General features: G+C 55.1%; 1 protein-coding gene across 3 annotated transcripts in view; it reads right to left on the bottom strand.

Moving 5' to 3' along the window:
• Window positions 1-13,757, bottom strand: part of Ltbp4 (latent transforming growth factor beta binding protein 4) — a 28,390-nt gene extending 14,633 nt beyond the window's left edge. The window contains exons 1-12 of one of the 3 annotated variants that reach the window (XM_063252774.1): window positions 11,916-12,076; window positions 9,574-9,632; window positions 9,255-9,414; window positions 8,444-8,553; window positions 3,618-3,809; window positions 3,202-3,449; window positions 3,023-3,125; window positions 2,585-2,659; window positions 2,378-2,500; window positions 1,581-1,745; window positions 781-930; window positions 525-656 (exon numbers count right to left, since the gene is read on the bottom strand). In XM_063252774.1, the coding sequence (XP_063108844.1) occupies window positions 525-656; window positions 781-930; window positions 1,581-1,745; window positions 2,378-2,500; window positions 2,585-2,659; window positions 3,023-3,125; window positions 3,202-3,449; window positions 3,618-3,809; window positions 8,444-8,553; window positions 9,255-9,414; window positions 9,574-9,632; window positions 11,916-12,061 (1,663 nt within the window). In that variant the 5' untranslated portion in view covers window positions 12,062-12,076. Of the gene's footprint in view, window positions 1-524; window positions 657-780; window positions 931-1,580; window positions 1,746-2,377; window positions 2,501-2,584; window positions 2,660-3,022; window positions 3,126-3,201; window positions 3,450-3,617; window positions 3,810-6,974; window positions 7,243-8,443; window positions 8,554-9,254; window positions 9,415-9,573; window positions 9,633-11,915; window positions 12,077-13,675 lie in introns of those variants that run through there. The other 2 variants (XM_063252775.1, XM_063252776.1) reach the window with 2 other exon arrangements.
• Between the last annotated feature and the right edge of the window lie 1,571 nt (window positions 13,758-15,328).

The raw sequence follows: 15,328 nt of genomic DNA, 5'->3' as shown, positions 1-15,328 counted from the left end.
AACATTAACTGAACACTTACTGTGTGCCCAATACTTCAAAGACGTACCACTGAAACCTCACAATGATCCCTATTTTACAGGAGAAACCAAATCTCAAAAAGTTTAGGTTAAAAAGAAAAGTTTAGGTTCTGGGGATTTAGCTCAGCGGCATAAGCGCCTGCCTTGCAGGCGTGAGTTCGATCCCTGGTACTGATAAAAAGGAAAAAGACAAAAATAAATAAATAAATGAAAAGTTTAGATAACTTACTCAATGAACAGAATTTTTTTTTGTACTGGAAATTGAAGTCAAAACTGCACTTGCCAAGCAGGCACTTGTGCCACTAAGCCATACCCCAGTCCAGTGAATAGAATTTGAACCCAGTTCTGACTCCAGCACCTGATCTATCACCCAACCCTTCAACTCTATCTCTTCCTATCCATTCCTTATACCTATTTATTCTTTCCTAGTATATTTGCCTTACATTCTCTATGCCAGAACTTCCTGTGTACCACCCCACCAATCCCCTCAGTTCTTGCTACCACACCTGATTCAGGAATCTCAGGACCAGTCCAGGCAGGGATGCTGGGCAGGGGAAGCTCAGGGCCAGGCAGGGGCTCAGGTCTGGGCTCAGGTCTGGGCTCAGGCCGGGGCTCCGGGCGGTGGGTGGGTAGAAAGCCTAGTGAAAAAGAGATACCTGGAAGTGAAGGCCTGAATTAAGGTGTCCCTACTCCTCTCTCCTTTTCCTATGGGGTAGGGTGACCCCTTGAAAATATCACCTCTTTCTCCAGGTACCACCTCACCTGTGGGTGATCGAGGGGTGGCTGGCAGAACACGTGGCTGGCTGAGGGACACTCGGGGTGGCTCCTGACCTAGAGGCCTGGTGTTGTAGCGGAGATCAGAGGCTGAGTAGTGGTATCCAGGACCGGCTGGACAGATTTCCCGAAAACCCTCTGAGAATAGGAAAGGAGGTGGGCAGAGAGAGGGTCAGAAAAAGAGATGGGAATCAGAGGGGGGAGTCTGGAAGCCACGTTGGGTGGGACAGAGCTTGGCCTGAGGTGTCTTAAGGGTTTAGTTTGGATGTTGGCATGGGGTGGAGTAGCACCCTTAAACATGACACCTCAGAGGCTAAAGGTAGGGCCACTAGAGTTTTTCTCCTTTTGAGATGATGGACTGGAGCTGAGGACAAGGTTTGGTTTGGAATTTCTGGGGACTGAGCTGGAGGCCAGGAAACTGTCCTCAGTGGGGCTGTTATAGTAGAATGCTTAGAGAGGTGTCTCAGGGAGGAAGTGACTATGAGGTGGGACCTAAAGGGTGAGCTAATTGAAAGCAGGTGTCTCAGGAGCAGGAGACTTGGCCAAAACTCTGGCACATGGTTGCAAACCTCAGGGGCTGGGGTGATGTTCAGCAGACCCAGCCTAACTCCAGGGTGGTATGGGTGGGGCTCAGGATGAGGGCAAAGTCCTGGCAGAGTGCAGTTTGAGGCTAGCAGGTCTCAGGTTGGGGTCATGGTCAGGTTTGAGCTCAAAGGTCCTCCAGTCAGGAGATGTGACCCTCAACCGACTGTGGCCTAGTGGGAATAGAAACAGCACAAGGGGCTCACCTGAGCCAAAAGGTGGACAGAGCTGACAACCTCGGCCCCAGGCCTTGCCCACTCGGCTACAGCAGCAGATCTGCTTGGTGATATTCCGAAGAATGGGGAGTGAGCAGCCACCATCACGCAGCACACGGAAGCATGGCCCCTTTGTCTCAGAGATCACATGTTGTGCTGGCAGAGGGGAGAAGAAATTCTTTAGGGCCAGGGTGGGGAGGGCGGCAGAACCAGGATCTAGGAGGTAGGGGAATGGGTCCAGGGAGCATTTTGTGGGTGTAAGGGCATTTGAGGGCTCTGAGGGTCTGAGATGGTTCTAAGGGTTGAATGAGGAACTCTTGAATATCGGATCTAACGGTCTAGATCAAAAGTAGATCAGGGATCTGAGAGGAGCTCAAAAAAGGCTGAAAAGCCTGGTTTGGTGATGCACGCCTATAATCCCAGCATTCAGGAGACTGAGGCAGGAGGGTTGCTGTGAATTCAATGCCAGCCTGGGGTAGTGAGTGCAAGGCCAATTTGTACTGCAAAGTGAGATCCTGTCTCAAAAAGAAAAAAAAAAAAAAAAAAAAAAAGCCCGAGAACCTGAAGGAATCTTCAATCCAAAATATTTGAGGGATTCTTGGAAGGTCTGGAGGAGGCACGGATGTAGGAACGTCTTAGAAATTCTGAGGGATTTAAAACTCTCTGAGGGCACTTGGGAGTCTGAGGGTGGCATTCTGAGGGAATTAAGGGCCCAGCAATGCTCTGGGATGTCCTCTGAGGTCAGGGTAGGCTTGGGAGCCAGCCTCAGCTCTCTTCTAGTGGCTCACAGATGCAGCTGCTGCGGGATGAGTCGAGCAGGAAGCCATCTGGGCATATGCATGTGTACCCGCCGCGCGTGTTGGCACACTCCCCGTGCTGGCAGCGTCCACCTGTTGCACATTCATCCACATCTGCCAAGGCGGAAGAAGTCACGGGATGGAGGCTTGATCCTGGCAAGACCTTCCCAACCTCTCCCCTTCTCTGCACCTCCTCACCTACGCAGGACCCATTAACCCTCTCAAAGCCGGTCGGACAAGGTCCATCTGGGGCACCCACTCTGTCAGAAGCCCCTGTGGACACAGAAGGTAGACCAGGGACGAATGGGCGGAGCGAGAAGGGGGCGGGACGAAGATGGAGGGAGGGACCAAAATGTGTTGGGTATGGCTTGAGCAGCAGAGAAGCTAGCCAGAGAAAGCTGGAGAAGGACATTGGTGGGGCCAAACCACAAAGGCAGGTTTCAAATTGAGTGACCAAAATCAGAAAATGGGTTGGGTGATTACAGAATGAAAAAGATAGATCTCCAATGGAAGTGATCACCACAAGCTAGTGGCTAAAACTTGTAAACAGGATTAATCTGTGGGAAGAGTAGGAAGACAGGCGAGGTTCTCACCCCTCCCCAGCACCGAGCACCTCGGGGACAGCCTGGAGCTTACCCAGATGCTCCGAGCACGGCTGACAGTCGTGAACGCCCCAAGCCACCCCGGCCCCTCGGCAGCAGACATCCTGAGTCCGGAGTCCAGCCAATGGCGACGCACACTGCGGGAAAGTGTTGGGTGAGCGCGCTGCCGCGCGGAGACGCACTCCTAGCCCCTCCCTCCCGGCCTACTCTCACTTCTCCTCCGCGCAGCTCCCGAAAGCAGTAACCAAAGCCCGAGGCGTCCGAATAGCCGTCCTCGCGCGGTGCGTTCTGGGCTAGCACCGTGTAGGGCGCCGCTGCCTCCGCGCGCGCCGCCGCCTCGGCCCTGGCCACGGCCTCAGCGTCGGTCTCTTCCCAGGGGCCGGACACGCGCTCCACCTGGTGCACCACCACTGACGCCTCCTGCGGGTGCTCCACGTGCACGCTCACCATGGACGCCACGCCTGGCGGGAGGCAGGACGGGCAAATAGGTCTACAAGGGCTGGGACTAGATACGGGAAGAAGGGCAAACTGTGTAAGGGTGCTCTGAAAGGCAGCAAAGCTGGGTCAGAGGAACAGTGAAACAGATGCTTGAGAGGGGCCGGGAGAGACTCGGGCCACATCCTCCTCACCGTGTTCGTCGTCGCGGTGGTTGGCAAGTGGCATGGTGTACACGGAGCGGGTGAGACCTGGCATGGCTGGGGCCGGGGGTCGAGCGCCCGTGGAGTGCAATTGGCAGAACTTGCCAGCGAAGTCCGGGGGGCAGAGGCAGCGGTCAGGCTTCACGCACACGCCTCCGTTGTGACAGATCAAAGGGCAAAGGACTGGGGTGGAGGGAGAACGAGGGTACTCAACGTGGGCACCGAGTCAGGCAGGTATTCCTGCAACCAACGCGCCCAGGCCAGTTCAGTCCTCAGCTTTAGAATTAGGCCCTCAGATGTACCACTCATTTTAAATCTCCTCCTCTTAGCTGCCTTGTGTCCCCGCCCCAATTCTGGCCAACTGATTGACAGGGGTCAACCCTCCAATATGGCCCGGCCCACTATGCTTGCTCGCCACGCCCTCTGGTTCTTCATTCACTTTCCTGTCACCTACTTTTTAGGAATCTGCGTGTCCCTGCTGTTAGGTATCATAAGCTCAGCTCGCCTCTCGAGTCCCTCTTAGCTTTTAACTCTATCCATTCCGTCATCTGGCTGGGTCCTCTGCTATTTCAGCCCCTCTGACCTCGGTCCCTTCCCTCGACTCAAACTACATTCTAATCAGTCCTGGGAGCAACTCACCCCTTTCCCACTGTCTCCTTAACATAACATTCTCTGCCAGCTCGTGCTCCCTACCCGAAGTAATCCACCTCATTCGAGCTCCAACCATTGGCCATGCTCCCCCGCCTCTTTCTACCTGCAGGATTCTAAACCACAAAAATTCAGGAGTCTAACCTGGCCCCGCCCACCTGCTTCTCTGATTTGCCCCGGCTCACTCTGGCCCCTCTCACTGCACCTCTGGGCGGGCGGGCGCCTTAGCTCCGCCCGCCGCCCACCGCCCACTTCTTGTACTGGGGCTTTGGAGTTCTAGCTCTGCCTTCCTGCCTCCGGTAGCACCGGGGCGGGGCAACAAGCGGGAATGCGCCTCCTCTCTTTGCGCGCCCTCGCTGGGCCCTTGGCCACCTCTGGGCGGGGCACTGCCAGCTGTGCGGCGGGGTAAACAAAGAGAGGGGCGCGGCGGGGGCTGGGCGGCGGCTCAGCGTTTCGGACCCTTTGGGAGTCCTGGGTCCGCTGAGCCAGAGGAGGCCGGACGTGTGTTTCGAGGGCACCCCCCCTTCTTTCCCCCGGGGTTGCCGAAAACAGCTGGAAACAGCTGTGCAGAGGAGAAGGAGGGGCGCAGACAGTGGGGCTGACCAGGGAGGTGTGTGGGATTCTGTGCCACAGCTGTAAGAGGAAAGCACAGGGGAGTCACTTCAATTTAGAAAGGTTAGGGGGTAAGGAGTCCTTGGGAAGAGACTGGCTGGGGGGCAGTACTGCGGAGCTCAAAGACCGCTCAAGTTTTCTGGGACGGAGTGGGAGGCCTGCTCAAAGGAAACAGGTTCTCTTTAAACCAAAGGAGTCTTTCATGTCCTTTTGGGGAACCGTTACCTAAAAAACAGGACTCTAGTGCCTTCTGGGGGATGACCCACTTGAATGCTGAGAACTGGATAATGTGGAGAGGTGGAATTCCTGGAAGTCCCCAGCACATAAAAGCCTCAACTGAGTAGGGCTCTAACACACCCCGAAAACCCCTTCTCCCAGCTGCGGGATTAGGTGCCTGAGTCTTTTGATTAATGGCTCCCTGTGGATGCACGCTGTGTAGAATCCCTTAGGAAAGAGAATCTACTAATGAAGACCAAATCTGGGGTTCTCTGAAAATAGATAAGATCTAAAGTTCCTTGGCAGAGGGTGAGCTGGAAGAGTAGGACTTGGAGACAACTCAGGAATCGCTTTGATGGGATTGCAGGAAGCTCCATTGGAAATAAAAGAAAATGGGAGTCCTGTGGTGAAAGAACTCAAGAAGTTATCACTGTATAAAGCTGAGACTAAGATTTCTCCTGGAAGTGGGAGAGGTAACCAAAGGACAATACCAGCATTCCCTGGTGAGTGGCACAGTTGTAGGGGTTTACCTCAAGACAAGATGGGAACTTCATTGGAGGAGTTGGTGTCTGAGTCTGTTTTACAGGGTTTGGAGGGACGTTAGGGTCTGGGACAGAAACTTCCCTAGTTAAGAGAGTCAGACCAGGACTCCAGGTCATTTAATGAGGGTCTTGAGTAGCAAAGCCTACAGCAAGTTTAATAAATATGAAGCAAAATTCCAAAATGAGAAGGGTTTCTGATGGGGGTGGTAGGAAGCCAGCCAGGTCTAGGGGCATTGCCTAGCCTCTGAAGGCATTTCTCTGCCTTCTCTTGGCCTGAGTGCAAGGACCCTAGCCCAGCTCCCTGAAGTCACCCACAGCCAAATGGGAGCCACTACATGGTCCAGGCCAACTCTATGGCCCACATTCCTGGAGGAATGGGGAACCAAGGACATCGGGGTCCTGCCAAGGTCAGCCTCCTTTTATATGCCCCTCCTTGTGCCTCCAGGGGCTTGGCACCCGCCTGGGCACGGCGCCTGGCACGGGCGCGTGTTGAGGCTGGGTAGGGAGGGAGTAAAGAAAGGAGGGAGGAAGGGGAGGAGAGAGGGAGTGGCAGAGGGCGGGGGCTCAAGCTGGGATGAGCTCACGTCGGCTGGGGTTGGGCTGGCTAAGGGCCAGACTGGGCGAGTTCTCCTCGCCAGGGGCCCCCACTTCCCCGCTCAGGAGGGGGTGAGGGGCAAGGAGGATCAGACCCTGGAGGGCCTGCCCAGCCCTGCATTCTGAAACGACAGGTGGTGGGTCTCCCCCTTCACCTGAACCCCCGATGGCTCCCCACGTCTACAGGTACCCGGTGAGCACATGCTTCTGGTTCCTTACGCTCCCAGGGGCACCCCTATTCCAGGCCTCCTATCTGTATTTCTGTCACATGTGTGACCCGTGCAACTCTGGTCTTTTAGAGACAGACACTCATGCCCTCACTCCCCTTCTCTGAGTCTCATCCCAAGCCCTCTCCTCAAAGGCTATCCCAAATCATTCCTCCACACGGCCCTGAGGACCCATTACGCAGAGCCTCAGAATAACGGCCCCCTTCCCCAAAACTCCCAGATCCCTCAATTCCAGATCTTTAGTGTGACCCAAACGCATAAAAGCTGGCCCCAATCCCCTCACGTGGAACACCACAGATCCCAGAGAACACTCTGCTTGCAAAACCCGTATCCCCACGACCCACACCCCCCAAATAGGAATTTGAAGCACCCTTCCTTAAATATCACAAGGATCCCCCAGCACTACGCACAGAGAATCTGGGCTCCTCCCAGGGGAATTGTCTCCCCGGTCCCCCAGGAGCTTCCTCCCTCCGGGAACCCCTCCCTGGGGAGCACCACCCGGCACTCACAGGCGCGGAAGCCGGGTCCCCCCGGGGCCGCCCCGCCGGGTGCGCCGCTGTCCACGCTGGTGGTGTTGCGGGGCGCGCAGGTCGGGGTACAGCGGGAGCCGGTGGGCCCATGGACGCAGCGCAGGCCGCACACGGCGGGGGTGAAGCGCACGCGGAGACGCTCTCGTGGCCGCCCCAGCCCGGGCTGAGGCCCGAGCGGCGCCAGCAACACCAATAGCGACACCCAGAGCAGCCGCACGCCGCCCGCCATGGCTGCAGCGCCGCGCTCCGCCGCGCCGCCGCCCCAGCCTGCCCGAGGGGCCCGGCCGCGCCCGCCCGCCCGCGGGGGAGGGCGGCCGCGCCCCCGCTCAGTCCCCCCCCTCCCCACCACTCCCTCCCCGGCGGCCGCGCGGGGGCGCGTGGGGCTGGGCGCTTAGCCAGAGGCGCGAAGGCTGGGCGCTAGGCTCACAGGGAGGATGGGGCCCCCTCGGCCCCCATCCGCGCTCCAACAAGTGGATGGGGCCCTCCCGGGAGCGAAGGGGAAGGAACAGGTGGGTGCGGGCGGGTCCACCCCCAACCCAGCTGAATCCTTCCAGAGGAAATTCAGAAAGAGTAGTGGGGGCTCGTAATTGGGGAGACAGCTAAAGCCTGATCCTCTATCCTAAGCACAGAGAAGTGTCATCTAATAGGTAGCACTATCACAGCACATCTGGGCAGCCAGGTGGTGGCGCATCTGAGGGGGAGTGCACATTGGAACATCAAGGAATTAGGGAGTCTGGATTCGGGGGAGGAGGCTATGGGGGCTACACTTGAAGATGTAGCCATATTTGGTTAGGACCCTCCACACCTGGTAGGACAAGTCAGAAAGGGAAGAAATGGATTGAGGCTGAGGGGGGGGGGGTTTCTCACATCTGGCCCAGGGCCCACATCTGGAAGACTTTATGGAGGAGGGGATGTATCTGGACTGAAGGCTACGGCAGCAAGGGGACTTCTTAGAGTGGGCGACCAGACTAGGGGGTGCTCTAGCCTGGGGGTCGGGATCTGGAGTAGGAGCAGAGCAGGGGCCAAGGGAGGGTCCGGGAACCAGTGGGAGAAGCTTTTGGCCTTCAGCCGTCCTGCAATGTTGAGCATTCTGTGCCCGGGCAGGCGCCAACCCGCACAATCGCTTTTGTTGTCTGGGCTGGTTCGGCCTCGATCTCTGCTGGCCCAGCGCCTCCCTCTTCGGCCGCGGGAGCCCGGACGCCTGGTTTCCCGGCCCCACCCTGATGGGTCAGCGCCTCTGGCCTGCGTCTAGTTCTGTCCCGGGCTCACCTCGCACAGCCGGACGCTGGGGTCCCTAGAGGTGGCCACGGCCTGGGGGGTGGGGTGGGCTGAGCTACAATGGGGGGCGGGTAGGCAGCAACTGGACCGTGGGAACCACACGGCTTTATCTGGCCCGGAACCCCCCCCCCACACACACACACACACGGAGGAAGGGCGGATGTTCTTACCCCGGCCCTGGCCGCCAGGGGCGTGCTGTAGGGGCCTTCTTTTCAGCAGTGCTCGGACCCTTGGCCCGCGGGGCCCTCGACGCCTCAGTAGAGCTCGGGCCTCCTGCAGCCTAGGTGGGTGGGGGTGGAGAAGCAGCTGTCACCGCAGTTAGTTGACACTCCCCCACCACCACATGCAACCAGGCTAGGAGACAGTCTTCTAATAGCAGCTCTGCCCCAACCTAACCTGTTTACAGGGGACAGGCCTTAAGAATTTCTCAAACTCCTAGAGAGAAAACAAAGATCATTAGAGAAAGACAAAAGGGAAAGGGAGAGAGAACAAGAGAGACTTACACACAGAGACACGGGTGGGGTGTGTAACTATGAGAGACACAGAGAGATGAGAGGATGTAAAGAAAAGAACAGATACAGAAAAAAGGATCGGGAGACAAAGAGTGAAATAGACAGGGAAAAGAAGAAATAAATATAAAGATACAGGCTGATAGAGAAAGACAGACAGGGAAAGTCAGCCCAGCTGTGGTAAAGCGCACCTATATTTCCAGCACTCTGGGAGGCTGAGGCAGGAGAATTACAAATTCTGGCCCAGCCTGAGCAACTTAGCAAGACCTTATATTAAAGAAAAAAAATAAAGAGGGGAGGGGCTGGGGATGTAGCTTAGTGTAAAGGGCCTCTGTTCAATCTCAGAACCATGCGAGAAAAATAGAGGAAAGTGGAGAAGAACAGGGTGAGGAGAGAGAGGAGAGGGAGTCAATAGTAGGAGAGATGTGTTCCTGAGGGAGGATCTGGTAGTATAGTAGGATTGCACACTCACGTCAGTGGCTGCCAGTTGAGAGACACCTGCCTCTTCCCCAGGCCGGGGCCAGGGCCAGGGCTGGGGCTGAGGCTGGGACTTGGCAGTGGAGGTAGTTGGGTCACACACCGCTGTGGGCCTGTACACTTTTCAGATGGGCAGTTTCGGACCCTGCAGGAGGCTTCGGAGACAGCCAGGGACTAAGTAGGGAAGGAGGAGACTGAGTCTTTTCCTCCACCAAGTGCATCCAGCTGTCCTGCTGGGATGAAGGCTGGGTAATGGAAACCCCAGCCCTTCTTCTCCTGCTCCTCCCTCCCATGCCCCACCTGGAAAAACCCACCTCGGATGCAGCGGCTCCTCCTAAGGGTCTGGCCTAGGCAGCAGCGACAAGCAGCAGGGCTATAAACAGGGGAGTGAAAGTCACTCAGGCCCTACCACCCCTAGGACTCCCACAGGAGGGCAGTGGGGCAAGGGAAAACCAAGACAAGGCTTCAAGGATCTAAAAATAAAATATGTAGCTAACTAGAGCATATCTCTGTTTCCCCATCTGTACAACAGGAAAGGAAAATTGTCTTTCAATCTCCAGGAATGAGAAAGCCACAACAAACTTACTTTTTTCTTTTCTTTTTGTTTTTGTCTTTTTCCTTTTTATTGGTACCAGGGATTGAACTCACAACTGCCTGCTTGCAAGGCAGGAGCTTATGCTGCTGAGCTAAATCCCTAGCCCCCAACAAGCTTACTTTTATATGTCTTATGAAGTAGGCTTGGTGGTCAGGTTTTATGGGAAAACAATTTTTTTTGAGACAGACTCTCACACCGTAGTTCAGGCTGGCTTTGAGCTCACTATAGAGCCCAGGCTGGCCTCCAACTCAAGGTGATCCATCTCAGCCTGCTGGGATTACAGGTGTACACCACCATACCAGGCTCTGGAAAAGATAATTTAAAGTCTTTTGTGTGTGTGTGTGTGGGGGGGGTACTGAGGAATGAACCCAGGACCTTAGCACTGAGCTACACGCTGCCCTTAAAAGTATCCAAGGCAGCGTCTCCATAAGTCACTAAGTTGCCCAGGCTAGGATTGAAGTTGAATTTATGATCCGCCTGCTTCAGTCTCACAGAATGCTGAGGTTACAGGCGTGCGCCACTATGCACGATGTTTAAAACTCTTTTTTAGAAATATTAGAAAAAAATCTAGGAAGAATATGTTCCTTTCCAAGCCCAAACTATCTGGGATCTTGAACGCCGCCCTCCTGCACGTTCCTGTGTAGGATATCCCGCACCACCCTAGGCCTGGCCAGGAGGTGGCGCCATATCCACAGACCTCTGCTGCTGGAGACCGCCGCATTCCCTTTGACTGGGTAGCAGGCTGCTGAGGTGGAACGAACGGGACACCGGAGTCACAAATCAAGACTAGGAATCCCGAGGCCCCAGATCTAGCCCATTCCTCTCTTTCCACTCTGAGTGTCCTGGAGCCAGTCTCTTGGTCTTTGGGCCTCAGTGGCCTGCCTGACCAGGAGGAAGGAGTCGTTCTGGAGACGCCTGCGGCCCCAGAGGGTCTCAGTGGCCGAGGCTGCAGCTCCAGCAAAAGTGCACCGACACTAAGGGCCCCCCAGACAAATCCATTATCCCAGCCCGGGAGGGGGGGCGGCGAGGGACGAGAGTGAGTCCTCAGGCTGCGTGAGGAAGAAGGGTGGAGGATGCCGATTAAAAACATCCAACTAGAGAACCCCTTACAGATGAGGGGGGTTCAGTGCGGACGAGACTGCCCGAGGAGAGCCTCAGAGACCCCCAAATCTGCCGTTTTCCCTCCCGCCTTTTCTCTTCTTTAACCCCTTCCGGGCTCCGCCCCCCGGCTCAGCTCGGGTTACTAAACGCATTCGCAGAGACCCGAGACGGGAGCCCAGTCTGGGGCCTTTGTAACGTAGCGCTAGGCGGCTGGGCGGGGGCGGGGGGTGCTGGGCAGACTTCCCTTCGGTCTCGTCACCCGCAGACAGGAAGGGTAAGCTATAACCCCCCCGCCCGCCCCGATCTATAGGATACGCTGGATCTGGCCGTGAAATTGCTCGTACCTCATTCAATCGTAGAGTCCTCGAATTCTAGGAAACTAGAGCATCCCGACCCCTATAAACCTGATGACCCCCACCACCACGATTCCTCCCGAGTCTCTCCGCCATCAACTTTAGAATCCACGTCTTAATTTACTTGAAAAACTCTTAAGGTTCTTTTTAATTAATCCAGCCTAGAATGTAATTAATCCCCAAATCCTAGAAATCCAGGACCTCTCAACTCTCCTGAAAGTCCCTCTAGAACTTTCCAATACCTCTTCTTGAGCATCTAAGACTCGGGGAACTCCATCCTATTTCGAGGGCCCCACTCATCTTTTATTCTCGGACAGTTTAAACCTTCACCTCCACAGCAAATAGGGTCTTTCCCCAGTAAGCCCAGGATCCGCTGGAGCCTTGTGTATTCCTGGAAATGGATCCCTTCCCTCAAAATCTCAACACTCCCGGGATTCTAACACCTACAAAATAGGTGCGGACCCCAACACATGCCAGGGCCCTGGCCCTTCATCCTCCCATCAGATCAGTGGGTTCGTGGTCCCCTCAACCTGAGAGCCGTGGTCCTCGGGGACCAGACTGACGGTTGGAGAGTACACAAGACGGAAAGGGCTGCAGCGGGGCTTACCCGGCCGGGCGGCCTGGGACCACTGCGATCTCGACGGCCTGGCTGGGGCTAGGGCTGGGGCTGGGGTCCGCGGCGGCGGCTGCGAGGAGCGGGAGCAGCAGTCCTAGCAGGAGGGGGCCGCAGGCGCTGGGGCCGGGCCGTTGCATCGTGCTGAGTGCGGAGTCGGGCTCCGCGCTGGCCATCTGTCCAGCGGGTCTCGCTCGGTGCGGCCCCGCCCCCGCCCCCGCCCCGCCTGAGGCCGACTCACTTTCTCCACCCGACAAGCTGCGAACTTCCCGCCTATCAGAGCCCTGCGCTGCCTGCGCCCCCCGTGCGGCCAATCGGGAGGTGGCAGGGGCGGGGCTGAGGACAGGTGCTGGTTGGGGACGCGAACTTTCGAGGTCTCCGGGTTCTGGGAAGAAATCAGGAGTCGGATATCGACCTCGTGAACCCTCTCTTGGCGCACAGGCCCCAGGTGAGAGGGTTCTTACACCTGGGAGGGGTGTGGAGGGCAGGGCAGGGCAGGGTCCCTTGTGCTAGACTCCTGCTGCCCTCGCTCACAATTCCGGGAGAATTCGATGGGAGATCTGGCAACCCCACGGCACCCACTGCTCATAGGAGTGACTAAGGATCCGGGAACCGAGTGTCAATTCTGCGCTAGTCCCCAGGTCCCGCCCCTTTGAGGGTCCTAGCCAAAGGATTTCGTCCTTTCCAAGGCCCTGTCCTTCAGGAGTCCAGGTTTGTTCCTCCGAAGTTTTGCCCCTCAGGGACCCAGGCTCCGTCTCGACCCACAGACTCCGCCTGCAGAGGGCGCCCATTTCATCACTCCATCCTCTCCACTGCCATCCTCAGAAGATACCAGACCGCTCCTAGAATTGCAGGCTTTCTCCAGAGTCCCAGTGCTTTTATTTCCTAAGAGCCTCCTCTTTTGAGTTCCAAGCCATAGGGGGTCTTTGGCCTTTGGCCCCATTCCCACAACTCCGGATCCGAACCTCCAAACTCAGTCTCAAATCCGGACCCCTCCCTTTATTCTAAATCAAAGTTCCCGCCCTCTTCTCTGAGCCACAAGCCCTGCCTCTCTTCTCCCAAAGGCACCGCCCCCAGAGCTGCAGACCCCGCCCCCACATCCCGCTTTTTCTTGCAGTTTTAGGCCACACCTCTCTTCCCCGCGAGCAAGAATTGCCTTACACTTCGGTTCCAATCGCCACCCTTTCCATGCCAGGCGTGCCCTGTTGCTAGCTCCAGGCCCCATTTCTCTTAGCAGTTTGATTCTGAAGGTTTCCATTTTTGAAATGTTAGTTCCGCCCTCGGGTATACCGAGCTCTCACACACGGTACTAGGGGCACAGACCCTGGCCTCCGGACCTTCCTGGGACTAAGAACCGATAGTGATCCGACTTGGCCTCTGCCCCCTACTCATCCTTTCAGTAGAAGGTGTGCGGTGTGGATGGGAATTCCTTCACCCCTCCCTTTCAGTGGGAGGCACATGGTGACTCACGACCACACTCACACAGTTACTGCCATCTACAGTAATGCACGCCTCTGTTCCACACTGACACCTAGAAATCTAGGTTTACCCACCATCCAGAGACCCACAACCCCCTGAGCCATAACAATGGCATTCAAGACTCATTCGGGGGCATTCGTGGGCCGACCCAGTAGGACCGTGGAGTGCACAGCTTTACCCACTGAGTGTGTACCATGTCCCTACCTTTGTGCGACCCCTAGATCCCTGTCCACTTAGCCCTGTTCCTCCCCATTTCCCCTCTCCCCACCTCCTACCCTGTGGCTGGAGCATTTGCTGGGGGCGCTGCCGAAATTTCTTCCTTCTGCCTGCGATCCGGGGCATCTTCAATACTCGTTGCTAGGCAACAGCCTCTGGCTCACCACTGCAACTTCCGGGGATAGCATTGGCTTCCCATCCCCCCGGAATTTGGAGTCACCAGCTTCCAACCCTTATATTCCTGGATTGTGTTTGTCACTCCTGGGTCCTGATTGATCTCAACTCTTAAAAACCCATCAGCTCTAGCCTCCTGGCATTCCAGAAGTTTCTTCCCATGGTTTTCTTCTCCACTTGTTTTATCCAGTTTTTGTTGTTATTGTTTTGTTTTTTGCTAGTTCTTTTTTTAAAACAAGGTCTCATCCCTTAGTTAAGGCTGGTCTTGAATTTACTATGTAGCCCCAGCTGGCCTTGAACTCACAGTGATCCTCCTGCCTCAAATTTCCAAATGCTGGGATTAGAGGTCTAAGCCACCACACATAGCTATCCTTAGTATTATTTAAAAACAAAACAAAATGGATCATGAGTGTCGCAGAAACATGAGTTCCCTGGTATAGAAAAAAAAACAACAAAAAAAAGGCCTCAATATTTTGGATCCATGAGCACTACAAAACACCCCATATTCTAGATTTCCTGGTATTCTTAATTGCACACATACACTCTCTAGAATTCCTAACTCAAACATCCCCCAGTATTCTGAAAGTTCTGGCCTACAAAAAATGTGGAGTTTGAGATGCACAAGCATTCCAAAACACCTAGGTTTTAGGATAATTCATCTTTTAGGTTTCCCATGTGTTTGAGCTTCTCTGATAATACAGAACCTCATTCCATTATACATTTGGGGGGGTACTAGGGATAAAACTCAGCACCTTGCACTTGCCAGGTAGATGCTTATGCTGAGGAGTTAAATCCCCAGCTATACTTCCTGAAATGCTAAAAAACCCTCTAGTGTTCTGAAAGGGCTAACAGTCCAGATTATCTCCCATTCTCTAGACATCCTAGTAATCCAGATTTTTTTCTATATTGTATAATTCTTAGAATGACAGAAATGTGCACATGCAAAATAGTCCTACAAGCAGACAATCACAGGTATCCCTTGACGCTCACTATGACTACTACAGTCAGCCACCTTCCAGGACCTTTTTGTCAGAAACAGCAAGTCTGTACTCTATATGCAGGGGGAAACCTTAATATTGTTCATTTATTGGCAATCCAGAATAGTACTGGGTTCTAATTCTCTAGAATCCTAAGTTCCTCTCCACTGTTTCATTGTTCCTAGTCTGGTCCACTTTCCTCTTTCCTAGGCCAAGGAAAAAATGGGATAAACCTCCCTGAGGAAGAGCCCGAGGGACCAACATGATTTTGGGGGTGGGGGAACCCTAAAGACATCAGGCTAAGGTGAGCTGAACCTGTCCCCCACACAGGAAAGACGTGACAGACTACACAGTTAGGAATGCTGGAAAAGGAAAAGGTATTTGCAGTGGCAAGATTTGGGGTACAAATGCTCAGGATCAACCTGTTTGCCACCTGGGCTTCTGCCAGCTATGGACATTTATCCCTGCCTGAGGTAGTAGCACCCCAAAGCTCTTTTTAGGTGCTCCTCTTCTACTCAGCCCAGGCGACCTCACCTCCTGACTGAGGGTTCCTGATCCAGG

The sequence above is a fragment of the Cavia porcellus genome, unplaced genomic scaffold (assembly GCF_034190915.1).
Source record: "Cavia porcellus strain 051 isolate PalLab524CR breed Dunkin Hartley unplaced genomic scaffold, mCavPor4.1 scaffold_7, whole genome shotgun sequence".
Taxonomy (NCBI): Eukaryota; Metazoa; Chordata; class Mammalia; order Rodentia; family Caviidae; genus Cavia; species Cavia porcellus.
The sequence above is the reverse complement of the archived record's forward strand: the minus strand, read 5'-3'. Positions and strand labels throughout refer to the sequence as shown.